This window comes from Aotus nancymaae, unplaced genomic scaffold, assembly GCF_030222135.1.
Source record: "Aotus nancymaae isolate 86718 unplaced genomic scaffold, 86718_ANA_hifiasm-v0.15.2.pri h1tg000089l, whole genome shotgun sequence".
Lineage (NCBI taxonomy): Eukaryota > Metazoa > Chordata > Mammalia > Primates > Aotidae > Aotus > Aotus nancymaae.
Window position 1 is genome coordinate 27,188,014 of NW_026988504.1, and position 19,861 is coordinate 27,207,874.

At 39.3% G+C, this 19,861-nt stretch overlaps 1 protein-coding gene across 4 annotated transcripts in view; it reads left to right on the forward strand.

Annotated features, from left to right (window-relative positions):
- FBXL20 (F-box and leucine rich repeat protein 20) overlaps positions 1 to 19,861 on the forward strand; it is a 110,918-nt gene that overhangs the window by 58,178 nt on the left and 32,879 nt on the right. For all 4 annotated transcript variants that reach the window (XR_010339815.1, XR_010339816.1, XM_012451937.2 and 1 more), the window contains exons 3-8: positions 6,093 to 6,147; positions 8,889 to 8,963; positions 11,214 to 11,308; positions 13,157 to 13,225; positions 16,112 to 16,207; positions 19,296 to 19,422. Coding sequence is in view for 2 of the 4 variants with exons in the window: in XM_012451937.2 (XP_012307360.1) it covers positions 6,093 to 6,147; positions 8,889 to 8,963; positions 11,214 to 11,308; positions 13,157 to 13,225; positions 16,112 to 16,207; positions 19,296 to 19,422 (517 nt within the window). In the remaining 2 variants the exon portion in view is untranslated. The remainder of the gene's footprint in view (positions 1 to 6,092; positions 6,148 to 8,888; positions 8,964 to 11,213; positions 11,309 to 13,156; positions 13,226 to 16,111; positions 16,208 to 19,295; positions 19,423 to 19,861) is intronic.

Genomic DNA, 19,861 nt, shown 5'->3' on the forward strand with positions numbered 1-19,861 from the left:
GTGGCAATTTTTAATATTTCATTCCAAATTTATAATTGTGTCTGGAAGGTTAGTTCAGTGGAAGCTTACTCAGCCATGACCAGAAGTGAAACCAATTTTATGTTTGATTGTTAACAATATGTTATTGCAAAAGTCAGATCTATACAAAAAGGTATTACTTAAAATACATATCTCACCACTCCAACCTTCCACCCCATTCTCATCCTTCATTTTGAATCATTTCACAAGAGTTTTGTTTGAAGAATGATGACAATTTTTTTTTTTTTTGAGACAGGGTCTCACTGTGTCATCCAGGCTGAAGTGCAGTGGCACAATCATGGCTCACTGCAGCCTTGACTTCTCAGGGTCAGGTGATCCTCCCACCTCAGCTGCCTGAGTAGCTAGGACTACAGGTCCTGCCACCATGCCTGGCTAATTTTCATATTTTTAGTAGAGACATGGTTTTGTCATATTGTCCAGGCTGGTCTCAGAACTTCTGAGCTCAAACTGTCTGCCTGCCTTGGTGCCTCTGAAAGTGCTAGGACTACAGGCGTGAGACACTGCACCTGGCCTGAAGAATGATTCTTGACCTTGACTTTTTTTGAATATTATATCTCATATGCCATCATTGACATTCATATTTTATCAGTTGGATTTGGATTAACTAACATTTCATTTAGAGATTAGAATTTGTAAGTTAATCATCAAAATGTGCTGCAATTCACTGTTTTCATATTTCTGTCCTGGTATATTTTACAACTTAATTGGAGAATTAAAAAGAGAAATGTCCACTTGTTCTGCAGTTTTCTTTAAAAAAAAAAAATGAATTGCTAAACTCTAAATTCACATTTTATAAATGTTTTTATAGTAGGTATGCGCTCCCTCTTTAATTAATTATTAAGAAACATCTGGCCAGGCTCGGTGGCTCACGTCTGTAATTCCAGCACATTGGGAAGCCAAAGCAGGCGGATCACCTGAGGTCAGGAGTTCGACACCAACCTGGTCAACGTGGTGAAACCCCCATCTCTACAAAAATACAAAAATAAATGACCTGGGTGTGGTGGCATGCACCTGTAGTCCCAGCTACTCAGAAGGCTGAGACAGAATTGCTTTTTTAGAGACAGAGTGTTGCTCTGTCACCCAGGTTGGAGTGCAGTGGCCAGTGATAGCTCACTGCACCCTTGAACTCCTCTGCTCAAGCGATCCTCTCACCTCCGTCCTGCTGAGATTGCAGGTTATAGATCAGTTATATTTGCTTTCCATGTTGCTCCTTGCTTAACCCTCCCAGCTCATTTAATCTATCATCAGTTTTAAACCGTCCCTTACATGGGCCTTTATAGTTGGAGAAAATCAAAATATCAGATATCTATTAGAGGAGGTAAATGTGTAAGAAAACATAAGGGAAGATTCCTGAAACCAGTTCAGTTGCTGTTAATAGTTTTTCTGACATCATGCAACTATTTCAATCACCAAAAGCACTTTCTGCTTCAAAACTGAAAATATTTAAAATGGTGTGATAGATAAAGCAGAAATAGACCAATGAAATAGAATAGAGAGTGAGAAATAAACCCTCACATATATGGTCAAATGATTTTTGACGAAGATGCCAGGACCATTTCGTGGGGGAAAGGACGGTCTCTTCAATAAATGGTCTTGGGAAAACAATATTCACATACAAAAGAATGAAATTGGCCCTTACCTTTACAGTATGCAAAAATAAACCCAAAATTGTTCAAAGACCTTTATGTAAGAACTAAAATTATAAAATCCTCAGAAGAAAACAGGAGAAAAACTTCATGACATTGAGTTTAGCAGTGATTTCTTGGATCTGACACCACAGTTCAGGAAACAAAAGAAAAAATAAAGTGGATTACATCAAAATGTAAAACTTTTGTGTATTAAAAGACACTATCAACAGTAAAAATGCAATTCTTGAAATGGGAGAAAATATTTGCAAATCATGTAGGGTATTTTCCATAAAGAACTACAACACAACAACAACAAAAAACCCTGATTTTTAAAAAGGAGGCCAGGCATGGTGGCTCATGCCTGTAATCCCAACACTTTGGGAGGCCAAGGTGGGCGGATCACTTGAAGTCAGGAGTTTGATACCAGCCTGGCCAACATCTCTACTAAAAATAAAAAAAATTAGCCTGGCACGATCACAGGCACCTGTAATCCCTGCTACTTGGGAGGCTGAGGCAGGAGAATTATTTGAACCTGGGAGGTGGAAGCTGCAATGCCTGGGTGACAGAGTGAGACCCTGACTAAAAAAAAAAAAAAAAAGATGGATTACAGGACTTAAAAATAGGTATTTTCTTAAAGAAGAAACACAACTGGCCAAGAAGTAGAACTGGCTAAAGAATGAACAGATTCCCAACATCACTAATCATTAGGGAAATACAAATCAAAACCTCAGATAACAGTTCAGATACATTAGGAAGGTTATTATCTTAAAAATAAATAAGTGATGTGTTGACAAGGATGTGGGCAAATTGGAACCCTTGTGCACTGGTCATGAGAATTTAAAATGGTGCATCTGCTATGGGAAGTTGTATGGCAGTTCCTCAGGAAATGAAACATATGATCCAGCAATTCCACTTCTGGGTATTTACCCAAAATAATTAAAGCAGAAACTCAAACACTTATTTGTACACTGATGTTCATAGCAGCATAATTCACAAAGCCAAATGGTGGGAACAGCCCAAGTGTCCATCAGTGGATCTACAAAATACTGTATATACATACAAGGGGATATTATTCAGTGTTAAAATGAAAGGAAATTCTGACACATAACTACAACATGGCTCAACCCTGAAAACTTAAGTGAAATAAGTCACAAAATGACAAATAATGTATGATTCTTATATGAAAGGGACACAGAAGGATACTTGTATGAGGTACCTAGAATAGTCAACTTTATAGAGACAAAGTATTAATAGAATGGTAGTTGCCAGGGTCTGGGAGGAGGGGTAAATGGGGAGTTACTGTTTAATGTGTACAGAGTATCAATTAGGGAAGATGAAAAAAGTTTTGGAGATGGATGGTGATGATTGCATAACAATGTGAATATACTTAATGCCACTGAACTGTGTACTTTCCAAAACAGTTAAGGCCAGGCCTGGTGGCTCATGCCTGTGATCCCAGCACTTTGGGAGGCTGAAATGGGAGGATCTCTTGAGCCTAGGAATTCAAGGTTACAGTGAATTATGAATACACTACTGCATTTCAGCCTGGGGGACAGAGTGAGACCTGCCTTTAAAACAAACAAAAAAAAGGCCTGGCACGGTGGCTCAAGCCTGTAATCCCAGCACTTTGGGAGGCTGAGGTGGGCGGATCACGAGGTCAAGAGATTGAGACCATCCTGGCCAAAATGGTGAAACCCTATCTCTATTAAAAATATTTTAAAAATTAGCTGGGCGTCGTGATGTGTGCCTGTAGTCCCAGCTACCTGGGAGGCTGAGGCAGGAGAATTGCTTGAACCTGGGAGGCGGAGGTTCCTTGGCCCACTGCACTCCAACCTGGCGCCTGGTGACAGAACGAGACTCTGTCTCAAAAAAAAAAAAAAAAAAAAAAAATTACAACGGTGAATTTTATATATGATTTACCACAATAAAAAAAATTTTCTAGAGCTGGGATCTTGCTTTTGTTGCCCAGGCTGATCTCAAACTCCTGGCTTCAATTAATCCTCTACCTTGGTCTCCCAAAGTGCTAGGATTATAGGTGTGAACCACCACACCTGGCAGAATTTTTTGTTTTTAGAACTCACTCTGGGCCAGGTGCAGTTGCTCACGCCAGTAATCCCAGCACTTTGGGTGGGTTACCAAGGCGGATCACTTGAGGTCAGCAGTTTGAGACCAGCCTGCCCAACAAGGTAAAACCCTATCTCTACTAAAATACGAAAATTAACCAGGCATGGTGGTGGGGTGCCTATAATAATCCTAGCTACTCAGGAGTCTGAGGCAGGAGAATCACTTGAACCCAGGAGACTGAGGTTGCAGTTTCAGATACAGAAATTGCATCACTGTACTCCAGCACTCCAGCCTGGGTGACAGAGCAAAACTTTGTCTTAAAAAAAAACAAGAACTCTGTTACCGAGCCTGGAGTGCAGTGCTGTGATGATAGCTTACTGGAGCCCCAAACTGAACACAATAGATTATTCTGCATCAGCTTCTTAAGTAGCTGGGAACTACAGGCATATACCAGTATGCCTGGCTAATTTGTTTTGTTGTTGTTTTTTGTTTGTTTGTTTGTTTTTTAATTCAGATGGAGTTCTGCTCTTGTTGCCCAGGCTGGAGTGCAATGGCACAATTTCGGCTCTATGCAACCTCTGCCTCCCAAGTTCAAGCGATTCTCTTGCCTCAGCCTCCCGAGTAGCTGGGATTGCAGGCGCCCCACTACCATGCCTGGCTAATTTTGTATTTTTAGCAGAGATGGGGTTTCTCCATGATGATCATGCTGGTTTCAAACTCCTGACCTCAGGTTATCCGCCCACCTCGGCCTCCCAAAGTGCTGGGACTATAGGTGTGAGCCACCGTGCCAGGCCCAACCTAATTTTTAAAATTTTTGTAGAGACAGGGTTTCACTGTCTTTTCCAGGCTAGTCAAACTCTTGGCCTCAAGTGATCCTCCCAAATGGTGGAATTACAGGCTTTAGCCATCATGCCTAGCCAAAGCTACCTTTTTTTTTTCTTTGTTAAAATAGGGAGCCTATGTTGCCCAGGCTGGTTTTGAACTCCAGGCCTCTAGCAGTCTTTTCACTTCAGCCTCCCAAAGACATGGGATTATAGGCATGAGCCACCATGCCTGATCTTCCATTCACTTTTATTTCCACGATTCCCTGACCTATTTGCACAGGTGGCTTATGGTATGGTTTATCAGGCTTTAAGCAAACAACTTACTTGTCTACTTCAAAATAAATATTTATTTACCTTCTGTAAGGCTGAGAAAAATTCTAGACAATAAATGCTTTCTAGCATTGCTGTATTAAAAGAATTTTATAGTTTATTAAATTAGAATGAAATATGTAGAGTTCTAACATTTTTAAAATTGATATTTTGTTTCTTTTTTTTCTAGAGATTTAACATTTTTCATTGCTGTTTTTAGGTTTTATTAAATTATTTTATCTTTTTTTCTTTCATAACTGTAAAATACTTCATTAAGATCCTTTCCAGCAGGGGCTGGGTGTGGTGGTTCACGCCTGTAATCCCAGCACTTTGGGAGTCTGAGGTAGGAGGATTGCTTGAGCTCAGGAGTTCAAAACCAGCCTGCTCAACATAGGGAGATCCTTGTCTCTACAAAAACATTTAAAAATTAGCCAGGCTTGGTGGCATATGCCTTTTGTCTTAGCTGCTCAGGAGGCTGAGGTGGAAGGATTGTTTCAGCCTGGGAGAGCAAGGCTGCAGTGAGCTGTGATTGTGCCACTGCACTTAGCCTACATGACAGAGTGAAACCCTGTCTCCAAACAAAACAAAACAAAAAAAATCCTTCCCCTAGCTGCTTTCTTTTGATAATTGGAGGTGGGAATTTTTTTTTTAAACTTAAAAACAGTAAGAAATTATCATCTTTTGATGTAAGTAATTGAACTTGGACAGCATCTATATGTACATTATCAAGTAAAACATTTTTTTCCAATGTGTTTTATATGGGCAGTATTATCTTTATGAATTGCTCAAGCATTTTGTGTTTGTTCTAAAGAACTGCCTTTGTGTTTGGGTGTATATATACACATAGTCAGTTATTTGTATGCTAAAATCAAGAGCAACTATTTTATCATACTGGCCAGGTGCAATGGCTCACACCTGTAATCCTAGGAATTTGTGAGGCCAAGTGCTTGAGCCCAGAAGTTTGAGACCAGCCTGGGCAACATGGTGAAACCCTATCTCTACAAAAAAATTTAAAAATTAGCCAGGTATGGCGTCAGGTGCCCATAGTCCTAGCTGCTCAGGAGCCTGATGTGGGAGGATCACCTGACCCCAGGAAGTTGAGTCTGGGTGAGCAGTCATTATGCCACTGCTCTACAGCCTGGCTGACAGTGAGACCCTGTCTCAAATAAATACAAATAAATAAAGGTCAACTTATGCAATAAAATTTGTTTTTCTCTCTTCTTTTTAGGATATTTTCTTTTCTAGATGTTGTTACCCTGTGTCGCTGTGCTCAGGTCTCCAGGGTAAGTATGGTTGCCATAGTTACAAGGGGACCATTTCTTCACACTGATGATAACAGCCTCTTTCATAGGCTACCCATTTATTTTAGGTGTTACTTGTATGTTTTCATGTTTCAAGGGATATTATTTCACTAATGACATACCCAGACATAATTTTATGATGGGATTCTACTATACTGACTCTGACTTTTTGTATCTCTTATTTGCATAATATAAACAGGCAACATTTTCGATGAAAAAGCAATAAACATGCATATTAAAAGTTTAGGCTTGACTCAGTTGTGATGAAATCTTGTTTTATTATGTTTTCCTAGTTCATTTTATACAAACACAACACACACATACACAACTCTTGTTTCCAGGAGGGTTGGAAAAAACAACACTTGAGGGATTAATTCTCGTGTTATTTCCCTGTATTCTTCAAGAGATGATAGCTAGAAGTTAAAAAAAAAATGTTGCAGAGCAAACCAGACTTCATTTCCAAAGTCTGTTTCTACATCACACTTAACCATTTTTGTCAGTTGACATTGCTGAGACAAAATAGCAAAACATCATAAACTTACTTTGTCTTATTTTCTTTCCACAACAAAAGCCACATTCAAAAAACTATACCCCTGAACTACTGGGCTCAGGCGATCCTCCTGCGTCAGTCTCCCAAGTAGCTGGGATTACAGATGTATGCTACCATATTTGACTAATTTTTTTACTTTTTTAGAGATGAGATCTCACTGTGTTACCCAGGCTGGTCTCAAACTTTGGGCCACAAGTGATCCTGTCGCCCTGGCCTCCCAAAGCACTGGGATTACAGGTGTGAGCCAGCATGCCCAGCTTCCCAAGTGTCCTTTTTTGTTCTCACTGTTGCCTAGGCTAGAGTGCAGTGATTCAGATATGGGTCACTGCAGACCTCCTTGGCTCAAGCTGTCTGTCCTGCCTCAGCCTCTCATGTAGCTGGGACCACAGGAGCTTGCTGCCATGGCATGGTTGTTTTTTTTTTTTTTTTCGGAGAAACTGGATCTCACTTTGTTTTGCCCAGGCTGATCTTGAACTCCTGGGTTCAAGCAATCCTCACACCCTGGCCTCCGAAAGTACTGGGATTATAGGCATGAGCCACCATGCCCAGCCTCAAGTGTCCCTTTAAATCACTGCCTTAATCACTACCACCATGCCAAAAAAAGGAAAACTTAACAGAAAATTCAGGCTGAGCATGTGGTGGCTCACACCACCCAAAACTTTGAGAAGTAGAAATGGGAGGATTGCATAAGATCAGCCTGGCAACGTATGAGACCTTGTCTCTATAAAAAAATAATTAAAAATTAGCTGGATATGGTGATGCGAACCTGTAGTCTCAGCTACTTGAGAAACTGAGATGGGACAATCACTTGAACCCAGAAGGTTGAGGCTGCTGCACTGAGCTAAGATTGTGCTACTTCACTCCAGCCTGGGCAACAGAGTGAGACCCTATTTTAGAAAAAGGTTGGGCACGATGTAATCCCAGCACTTTGGGAGGCTGAGGCGGATGGATCATGAGGTCAGGAGTTTGAGACCAGCCTGGCCAACATGTGTCTCTACTAAAAATACAAAAGATTAGCTGGGCATGGTGACTTGCATTTGTAATCCATTTGTAATCTCTCTCTCTATATATATAGAGAGAGAGAGAGAGAGTGAGAATAGAGCAGTATTAAGAGTACTGTCCTATTTGATGTTTGGTTTTACCCTCATCTTTTACAGGTTTAAGAATAGAAGAAAGACTTGCTTTTCATCAACTGAACTTTTGTCTCATTTTGGGATTAGAAGTTAGAATTTTCCGGTTAGAAAACACCTTCTGGCTATGATATATTTATCACAACCTGCCCTTTCCTTAACTTCTCTAATTTAAGTGTATGTGGGGGGAGTGGGGGTTATAGTTTTGTTTTTGTTTTTTTGCCAGTGTCTTGCTCTGTCTCCCAGGCTGGAGTACAGTGGTGAGATCATGGCTCACTGCAGCCTTGACTTTCGGACTTATGCGATCCTCCCATCTCACCCTTCCGTGTAGGTGGGACTACAGGCGTGTGCCACCACACCTGGCTAATTTTTTTTTTTTTTTTTTTTTTTTTTTTTTGGAGACAGAGTCTCGCTCTGTTGCACAGGCTGGAGTGCAGTGGTGCAGTCTTGGCTCACTGCAACTTCTGCCTCCTGGGTACAAGTGATTCTCCTGCCTCAGCCTCCCAAGTAGCTGAGATTACAGGTGCGTGCCACCACACCTGGCTAATTTTTGTATTTTTAGTAGAGACGAGGTTTCACCATGTTGGCCAGGCTGGTCTTGAACTCCTGATCTCAGGTGATCTGTCCACCTCAGCCTCCCAAAGTGCTGGGATTACAGGTGTGAGCCACCACGCCTGGCCAACTTTTTAAATTTTTTTATAGAGATCGGGTTTTGCTGCATTGCCCAGGCTGGTCTGGAACTCCTGGGCTTACGTGATCCTTCCACCTTGGCCTCCCAAAGTGATGGGATTATAAATTTGAGTCACCATTCCTGGCCTAAGATCTTTTGTAGCTGCTAGTTTCTAGTACCCACTCATTTATGAGATTATCTAGTTGGAGAATAAAGTATGGGTCAGGAATAAGGCACATCATTTGGGAGTAAGTGGTAGGGCCTGATATATTTTTGGATCCATTTCAGTCATTTGGTGAATTGTGAACTTGAATATTGCCTCTTCCCCTTCATTTTAGCTTCCACTCATTTTGTCTCTTTTTCTTTAAAATAGGCCTGGAATGTTCTCGCTCTGGATGGCAGTAACTGGCAGCGAATTGACCTATTTGATTTTCAGAGGGATATTGAGGTATAATTAAGTGGTGTGTCGCCCCAATTTTCATGTTAGTAATTACAGCATGGAACAGATTAGCCCTAACCACATTAATCTCATTTTCCTTAGAGAAGGGGGACTATTATTTTCAGTTCATCTGAACTTTACTGGAACCTCCAAAGTTCCCAAGAGTTTCTGTGGTTTTTGAGAATGAGCCAAATTATTTCATTTAAATAGTACAATTACTTAGTATTAATAGAACTAGATAAAACTCTTTGGTCCTGAAATACGACTAAAAGTTTGTTTTTGCAGTAGAAACATTTAACTTAACGTTTGCTTATTTTAGTGAAGACATTTTATATGTTTATTGACGAACAAATAGAGTCACAACTTCTTGGGATGGCATTTGTATATATTTTTTTGAGATACGTGTTTTGGTTCTTGAGGAGCCTTTTTTTTTTTTCTTTTTTTTTTTTTGAGATGTAGTCTTGCTTGGTTGCCCAGGCTGGAGTACAGTGGTGCAATCTCTGCTCACTGCAACCTTCACCTCCCGGCTCAAGCAATTCTCCTGCCTCAGCCTCCCGAGTAGCTGGGATTACAGGTGCCTGCCACCATACTCAGCTGATTTTTTGTATTTTTAGTAGAGATGGGGTTTCACTATGTTGTCCAGGCTAGTCTCAAAGTCCTGACCTCGTGATCCATCTGCCTTGGCCTCCCAAAGTGCTGGGATTACAGGCGTGAGCCACCATGCCTAGCAGTGAGACAATTTCTTGTGGAGAACGAAGATTGAATAAGGCCAAAACCATTTACTGAATTGTTTTTGCTAGAGATATTTTTTCCTCCTCTCACTTTTTACCCTATGTTTTATCTCTTAGTATAGCCTGTTATCTATAAAATGGAGAATAGCTTAAGCTTAAATTATTTTAAACTGAATTTGAACTCTGTTGTTCTTAGTCTTCTCATCAGAAAAGTAAAAATAATAACTTCTTCATGGCTTCGTGAGGATTAAATGAGATTTTTTGAGGCTACACAGGATGCTTCACGCCTGTAATCCTAGCACTTTGGGAGGCCGAGGTGGGCGTATCACTTGAGGTCAGGAGTTTGAGACCAACATGGCCAACATGGTGAAACACTATCTCTACTAAAAATACAAAATTAGCTGGGCATGGCAGCACATGCTTATAAGCCCAGCTACTCGGGAGACTGAGGCAGGAGAATCGCTTGAACCCAGGAGGCGGAGGTTGCAGTGTACTGAGATTACGCCACTGCACTCCAGCCCAGGCAACAGAGTGAAACTTCATTTCAGAAAAAAAATATTTTTTTTAAGCTCCAACAGAAATAAATTTTCTTGAATCCATGGTAGAAGTTTTCTAATGCCTGAGGTGAACCTTCCATTATCTTTAGAAAGTGCTTTTAAAATAATACCCACTAGCATTATACTGGATTTTGTTTTTCACAATTCTATAACCTTCATGGATATAAATATTTAAAGCAACACTACCCACAAAATTATTCAGCAAGCTTTTGGGTTTTTTTTGTTGTTGTTGTTTTTGAGATGGAATCTCATTTTGTCACCCAGGCTGGAGTGCAGTGGTGTGGTCTTGGCTCACTGCAGCCTCCATGTCTTGGGTTCAGGCAATTCTCATGCCTCAGACTCCTGAGACGCTGGGACTACAGGTGTGTGCACCACCATGCCTGGCTAATTTTTGTATTTTTAGTAGAGATCGAGTTTTGCCATGTTTTGCCATGTTGGCCAAGCCTGTCTTGAACACCTGACCTCAAATAATTTGCCCACCTCAGCCTCTCAAAGTGCTGGGATTACAGGCGGGAGCCACTGCACCTGGACAGCTTTCGTTAAATTTTTTGTTAACATTTAACCTGTTAAATGTTCATTAAGTCCCTGCTATAAGCTGAGTACTATAGTACACATTTTGGAAAAGATACAAAAAAATAAATGTAGTTGCTGTCCTTCAGTAGCTGTGGCTTAACCCAACTGGGCAGTATATATGCATATAGTGCCATAGAGAACTATAGAAGATCATTTTCTCAAATACAGAATATATTTTACAAGTTGAACAAAATAAGAATATAGGGTTTATGCATGATTCAAGTGATACCAGTTCATCAGGAAAGCTTTCTTAGAGTAAGTTACAATTTTCCTTTTAAATTAATTAGGTCATAATGGAAGCATTTTCTCTTTGTTTATAAATTGTTAAAAACAAGGATGTGTTCTTTTCAAAAGTAATGAGGTGGGTTATCTTTTTGTTTGCCTGTCTGTTTTTACAGGGCCGGGTAGTGGAGAATATTTCAAAACGATGTGGGGGCTTTTTACGAAAGTTAAGTCTTCGTGGATGTCTTGGAGTGGGAGACAATGCATTAAGGTAAAAACATAACAGTTGATTAATCTTCTTGATGGAAGTAAAGAGCAGCACCATCTCACCCAGAAAAGGCTAAAATAGTTTTAAAATTCCTAAGCTATAAAAATGCAACCACACATACTGAAAATAGCCGGTAATAGGAAGTGTAGTTTTAACAATAAACAAGAACAAAGTACAGCCTGAAAAAACCCAGATTCCCCATCATAAGTGGTACTTTTGGAACTTTGAAATGCTTTTTTAAAATTAATTAATTAATTAATTATATTTACTTTATGTTTTGAGACAAGGTCCCACACTGTTACCTAGGCTGGAGTGCCCTGGCATGATCATGGCTCACTGCAACCTTGAACTCCTAGACTCAGACAGTCCTCCCCATCCCGAGTAGCTGTGACTAAAGACGTGTACCACAACGGCTGGCTAGTTTTTAAAAATTTTTTTATAGAGATGGTCTCATTTTGTTGTCCAAGCTGGTTTCAAACTCTTGCACTCAAGCAGTCCTTTTGCCTCAGCCTCCCAAACTGCTGGAATTATAGGCGTGAGCCACAGCACCCAGCCTAGTTCTTTTTGTAAAAACTTTCACTTACTCAAAAGATAAGATAATGTTAATTTAGGCTGACGCAAAGATCAGGGTTCAGTATTATGGTTAACCCTAGCCTGAGCAGTGGCCTCAGTACTTTGGGAGACTAGGTGGGAGGATTACTTGAGGCCAGGAGTATAAGATCAATCTAGGCAGCATGGCAAGGCCCCAATCTCTACAAAAGACTTTTTTTAATTAGCCAGGTTATGTGACATATGCCTGTAAACCCAGCTACTTGGGAGACTGAGGTTGGAGGATCACTTGAGCCTGGGAGGTTGAGGCTACAGTGAGCTGTGATTGTGCTACTGTACTATAGCTTGAGTGACAGAGGAAGACCTTTTCTTTTTTTTTTTTTGGAAGACCTTTTCTCTAAAAATAAATAAATTAAGCAATCATTTAATTTATTTTAAATTTAAAATAATTTTTAAAGTTAGGTTTGAAGAATTTATAATTGAAAATTAATTTAAGCCAGGTCTGATGGCCCAAGCCTGGAATCCCAGTACATTGGGAGGCTGATGTGTGTGGGTCACTTGAGGTCAGGAGTTCAAGACCAGCCTGACCAACATGTGAAACCCTGTCTCTACTAAAAATACAAAAACTTAGCTGGGCATGGTAGTGCTTACCTGTAATCCCAGCTACTCAGGAGGCCGAAGCAGGAGAATCACTTGAACCTGGGAGGTGGCGGCTGCAGTGAGCTGAGATCGCACCATTGTACTCCAGCCTGGGTGACAGAGGGAGACTCTTGTCTCAAAAAAAAAAAAAAAAAAAAATCACAGCCAGGCTCAGTGGCTCACATCTGTAATCCCAGCATTTAGGGAGGCTGAGGTAGAAGGAATATGAAGAAGTGTATAACGCAGGGTCTAGAAGGTTCCCAAGCGCGGGAGCTTCTGTCCCCATGGAGTTCAGGTGTACTGCCCTCCTGGCATATGGTTACTTTCACCAACCCAGAAGCTCTCTGATCCCTATTATTTAGAGGTTTTTACAGAGATTCCTTGATTGTAGACATGATTGAAGACTATTATATTAGGTTGGTGCAAAAGTAATCATGGTTACTTTTCACCAACCTATAACAAAAGATACTATCACTCAGGAAATTACAAGGATTTTAGTGACTGTATGCCAAGAACCGAGGATGAAGACCAAATACGTGTTTTTCCCTTATATCACAGTATCACAGGTATCAACAACCAGTATTACCAATAATATGTTTTATTTTTTAATGACTGGAATTTTGCCCATTTCATTTGAAATCTTTTACTTTTATTCCTACAAAGAACCTTTGCACAAAACTGCAGGAACATTGAAGTACTGAATCTAAATGGGTGTACAAAGACAACAGATGCGTAAGTATTTTATTTTAGGAGGGTAAGTCATAGCCCCTTATGTCTGGCTGATATTAGCTTTAAATTCAGGGTGCTAACTATATCTAGCAAATTTTATCTTGGTTTTGTAGAGGAAAGATTTTTAAAAGAGAAAGTAACATCAAAGTAGAAATGGAATAAGAAAGTTGCTTTGGAATTCTATCTTTGATATTTAAGGTGAAACTTTTAATAATTGTAGTCAATGTATATACAGTAGGGATACAGTAGGGATACTAATAATACACATTACTGGGATTATTTATATTTCTTTTTTTTTTTAGGCTTTCCTACATTAGCCATATTTATATTTCAAGATGCTAGTAGATATCAATTAAAAGCCACAATAAACATAATTTTATCTAAAGATTAAAATCTTAAACACAGGACTAAACAGCTTATGATACTCAGTCCTGAGAGCAGTTATTAAATGAAAATGATTCACTAAATGTGCTAAGTCTGCTTTGGTCATGATCTAAAGGAAATTAAGCTTATTTCTTCATCCTTAAGAGGCTTACAGTCACAGAAATTGGACATAGAAGGTAGTTACTCATTAACTCTACTAATAAGTATTTCTATAGATTGATTTAGAAACCTTTACTGTAAGAGAGGAAATATACTCACCTCTTTCCCCACCATTACTTTACACCAGTAGCACTACATATACTTTAGATAAGTTATCTTTTAATTTTTGCTTCCTTTGAGTACTTAGTGTTAAAAAGATTAAGAATTTGATCACTTGGTATCTAGAAAAGTGACATGTAATTAATACTTCTTTTGTCAGAATCTATTTTATCCCAAGATGCATTGGTGAAAAACATAATACATATGTGCAAGGCTACTATATTACTTGTAATAGCAAAAGATAGGAAACTACCCAGTGTCTATCAGTAGACAACATCTCTGTATAATACTCAGGAGTGATTTTTCAGGAGATACTGTTAAATGATGAAAGCAAACTACAGAGGAGTTTGTATAATATGCCTTTTGTAGGGCCAGAAGACTTTATATATATATCCATATTTACATATTTTCAAAAAGAATGGAAATGCCAATCAACAATAAAATAAGGCCGAGTGCGGTGGCTCATGCTTGTAATCCCAGCACTTTGAAGGTCAAGGCAGTAGGATCACTTGAAGCCAGAAATTCAAAATTAGCCTGAGCATCATAGTGAGACCCTGTCTCTACAAGAATTAGGTGTGGTGGCACATATCTGTAGTCCTTGCTACTCAGGAGGTTGACATGGGAGATTGCTTGAGCCCAGGAGTTGGAGGTTACATTGAGCTATGATCGTGCCACTGCATTCCAGCCAAAGTGACAGTGAGATCCTGTCTCTAACAAAAAAAGAAAAAAGAAATGAAAACATCAGCCCACAAAGATCTAGGAGACCTATCAGCCAAAGAGAAAGTGTGACTTCTATTTGGATCCTAATTTGGACAAATCAACTTGTCAAAAACATGTATGATATAATTGGAGAAAAGTTAACACATTTAGGTATCATATTATATTAAGGAATTAAAGTACTTACCTATTAGAAATAGATACTGAAATATTTACAGGTAAAATGATGTCTGGAATTGGCTTTACAATCCTGAAATAAAAAAGTAGGGAAGAAGAGATGGAATAATTTTTTTTTTTTTTGAGGTGGAGTTTTGCTCTTGTTGCCCAGGCTGGAATGCAGCGGTGCAGTCCTGGCTCACTGCAACCTCCACCTCCTTGGCTCAAGCCATTCTCCTGCCTCAGCCTCCCAAGTAGCTGGGATTACGGCATGCACCACCACATCCAGCTAATTTTGTATTTTTAGTAGAGACAGGGTTTCACCATGTTGGTCAGGCTGGTCTAGAACTCCCGACCTCAGGCAATCTACCCGCCTCAGCCTCCCAATAAATAAAAATATTTAATAGTAGAATATTGATAAATGTTGGGCCAGGCACAGTGGCTCACATTTATAATCCCAGCAATTTGGGAGGCCAAGGTGAGTGGATTACTTGAGGCCAGGAGTTTGAGACCAGCCTAGCTAACATGGCAAAACCTGTCTCTACTAAAAATATGAAAAATTAGCTGGATATGGTGGCACGTGTTTGTGGTCCCAGCTACTCAGAAGGTTGAGGCAGAATCGCTTGAACCTGGGAGGTGGGGGTTGCAGTGAGCCAAGACTGCATCACTGCTCTCCAGCCTGGGCAACAACAGATCAACACTGTCTCAAAAAGAAAAAAAAAAGAGTATTGAGAAATGTTGAAGTTTACTGATGGTACATGTGGATTCTCTGTATTATTTACTCTTGTTTATATTTGAAGTTTCTCATGATTTGTTAAAAATTAAAATGAGAACTTGACCACCAGAAAAAAGTCTTTAATACATAACTTACTTTTTTCAGGCCAGTACCAGTTTATCATCCATCCTTTGTATACCTTGCAAAAATCCAGTTCCTACATTATTGTTATGCAAATGATTATCTTGAGTAGGGATTTAAGTGAAAAAACATGCAGAGCTTTTCTTCTTCATGTTTAACTACATGCTAGTAGATAGCCATTAGCTTTCTGGTTTTTCGGATTTGCAAAATGCATATAGATCTCTTAGAACTCACTTAAGTATCACACTGTTAATTGCTGTTAACATTTTGAAATGTGAATCAAACACAATCTTCCCCTCATGCAAATTTTCATACGCAGCACAGCGTTTCTTCTTTGTGAATGGTATCTGTCTCTTCCTCAATGTGAAGGGTCTTAGGATATAAAACTGCTTTTTTAGGGGTGTGAAAATTTTACAATTCTTATATATACACATTCGTTTAATGAGAACAGTGTCTGATATACCAAGGATGTGTACTTGTCTTGTTTATTCATTATTTTCTCCTTTTTCCATTTTCAGTACATGTACTAGCCTTAGCAAGTTCTGTTCCAAACTCAGGCACCTTGACTTGGCTTCCTGTACATCAATAACAAACATGTCTCTTAAAGCTCTGAGGTAAATTTCTTATAATAAGTATGTCCAGTAATCAGAAAAAATACCTACTTTAAAAAAATAACTGATAAAAGTTGGAATTGAAGGCAACTCTGTTTTATGGATATATTCTGTAGTTCAGAGTAGATATTTTCTTTTACCACTTGCCCAAATTATAGTGATGGGACATATTAAAGTGAAATGATTAGAGGTAACTAGGATTTCTGAACAGGGTAGTACAGTTTATACATGAATGATTAGATTTTTATGAAGTCTTATTTTCAAAAAGAAAAGAGGCTGGGCACAGTGACTCACACCTGTAATCCCAGCACTTTGGGAGACCAAGGTGGGTGGATCATGTGGTCAAGAGATTGAGACCATCCTGGGCAATCTGGTGAAACCCTATCTCTACTGAAAATACAAAAGTTAGCTGGGCATGGTGGCACATGCCTGTAGTTCCAGCTACTCGGGAGGCCAAGGCAGGAGAATCACTTGAACTCGGGAGGCAGAAGTTGCCATGAGCCAAGATTGTGCCACTGCACTCCAGCCTAGGCAGCAGAGCAAGACTCTCTTTTTTTTTCTTTTTTCTTTTTTTTTTTTCCCCCACTATCTATCAGTAATGGCTATAAGCAGGAGACTCCATCTCAAAAAAAAAAAGAAAAGAAGGCCCGTTTTTTCCCCCCTCTATCTACCAGTAATGGCTGTAAGCAGGAGACTCCATCTCAAAAAAAAAAGAAAAGAAGGCACATGTTGTTAATAGCCTAGTGCTTAAAACAGGCATCTGGAGCCAGATTACTAACCATGTACTTTAAGCAAACATAACTAGCCTTTCTGAGCTTTTTCTTATCATCTCATAACATTTTATTAAGGTTTAACAAGATATTAGGCAACGCCATATAAAATTTTGCCAGTATTTGACAGTTTACATGTTATAAGAATGACATGTACATGTGGCTCAACCTAATGTATATAAAGTGCTTTAAAAAGAGTCCCTGAGGCTGGGCATGGTGGCCTGTCATCTCAGCACTTTGGGAGGCCAGGGTAGGAGGATCGCTTGAGCCCAGGAGTTCGAGACCAGCCTGGGCAACATGGTGAAACCCTGTCTCTACTAAAAAAAAAAAAAAAAAATTAGCCAGGCATGGTGGCGTGTCCCTGTAATCCCAGCTGTTCAGGGGACTGTGGCAAAAAGCTCCAGTGAGCTGTAATGGTGCCACTGCACTACAGGCTGGGCAATAGAATGAGACCTTATCTCAAGAAAAAAGAAGATATATAAATTTAGTTAACTAGAGTATAAATAATCTAAAATGTGGCTCCTTTTAGACCTTCCTTGTGAATACTGAACACATATACCTAAGATGGTTTGCTGTGTAGGATAATAAATTTGATAATAAAACAACTTTTATCATTTATAAAATATTTTCACATAAATTATTTATTTAAAAGCCTTGTGAAGTAGATTGGATGGGCATTTTACAGATAAGAAATTCTAAAACGTTGTTGACTGCCGAGTACTGTGATGCAACCATGAGATGCAACTAAGTAAGATATTGCTGCCCTTAAGTTGCTCACAGTCAACTGTTACTGTGGAATAAATGCTATGATATTGAATGAGTACATCAGTTCTGGGAAAACAGAGCTGTGGGGCTAATCTTAGAGAGGTTCGGACAGGCTTCTTAAAGTCACTTGGCTGAAATTAAGCTATTAATATTGGAGAATGAACTTTAACCTGGATATCCTGGCTTTATCTTCTGGGTCTTTTTGGCAGGCAGGAATATTTCAAACAATTTATGGAGTGTTTTCCAAAGAATATTATAGAAAACTTGGAATTCGTCCATAATCCAAATATGAAGCTAGACTGATGAGAAGAGATGGGATCAACAAGGAAACTAATATTTTGAAGGCAGAGATTGGACATAAGATACCCTAAATTCAACCTACAAAAGCAGTACTCTAGAAACATTTCAGATAAGGAAATACACAGGACCTTTGTAATTTTTTTAAATAAAAGTTTAAAAGGCTTCATTACTACTCTGGTACTGTGAGTTGAATATCCCTATTTCAAAAATCCAAAATGCAACTGGGTGCTACTTGAGGGACAGAAGCGAGAGGATCGCTTGAGCCCTGGAGGTCACAGCTGCAGTGAGCCCTGATATTGCTGCTACTGCACTGTAGCCTGGGTGACACAGCAATACTCTGTCTCAAAAAAAAAAGAAAAAGAAAAAACCCAAAATCTGAAATGCTTGAAAATCTTAAGCTTTTTGAGTATTGATGTGACACTCAAAGGAAATGCTTATTGGGGCACTTCAGATTTTCAGATATGGGATACTCAACTATGTAAGTATAATACAAATATTGCAAAATCTGAAATCTAAAACACTTCTGGTACCAAGATTTTTTTTTTTTTTGAGACGGAGTCTTGCTCTGTTGCCCAGGCTGGAGTGCAGTGGCAAAATGTCAGCTCACTGCAACCTCCACCTCCCGAGTTCAAGTGATTCTCCTGCCTGAGCCTCCTGAGTAGCTGGGATTAAAGGTGAGCACCACCACGCCCGGCTAATTTTTGTATTTTTTAGTAGAGACGGGGTTTCACTGTGTTAGTCAAGCTGGTCTCGAACTCCTGACCTCGTGATCCTCCCTTCTCCACCTCCCAAAGTGCTGGGATTACAGGCGTGAGCCACCCCGCCTGGCCACCAAGCATTTAAGATAAGGGATACTCGGTAATACTGTTGCTCGATGGAGAATCTGGTTTTGAATCTGAGCTCTTTATTAATTACTCTGTAAACTAGAATAAATCATTTAATTTCCATTTTCTGTCTAGAGAACTTTGAGATATGTGATAAGTACAAAAGGAATATAAATCTGAAAAACAGTATAATGCTTTGTTTTTGTTCATTAAGCTGGATTTGAGACGACCCTGCTAATGATGGAGTCCCATGTGAATACCACATTGTTAAATTAGCTTTTTTTCTAAATATACATTAGGTAAATACATTTTTTCTTCTGGGAAAGAATGGGAATGTTTTCATTCCTTTACTAAATAGCAAATAAATTGAGATGTTGGTACCTTTGAAATTGGATTTAGTGATATGTTTCTCTTATTTTGTTTTATCCTAAGTGAGGGATGTCCACTGTTGGAGCAGTTGAACATTTCCTGGTGTGACCAAGTAACCAAGGATGGCATTCAAGCACTAGTGAGAGGCTGTGGGGGTCTCAAGGCCTTATTCTTAAAAGGCTGCACGCAGGTAATACTCCATGTAGGGTCTGTGAAATTCAGAAGAATCATGAGCTCTTTGTAGGCAGCCCCAAGATATTTGTCTTGAGGGAAAGGTTAGTTGTATGTATTATTGACCAAAGACACATGCTTACCAAAACTTAAAAGTGTTTTCCTTAGGATAAAAGAAAGAAGAATTAACATCTGACCAAAAATAAATTTGAGGAGGAGGGAGACAAGGTGGGAAGATTATATTAAAGATACACCATGGTCAAGAAGAGTTTCATGCAGTTTAAATTGTGCTGAAAAGAATTGTGCTGAAAAGAAAACTTGCTGTGTTGTCACTGCCTGATACTTTGAACTGGATAGGCAAAGAAGGGAGTCTTAGCAATTTCCACTTGTTTTTTTAACCACCATTTTTTCTTAAATATGCCAAGTGTATAGCAACCTACATTTTATAGTATTGATAC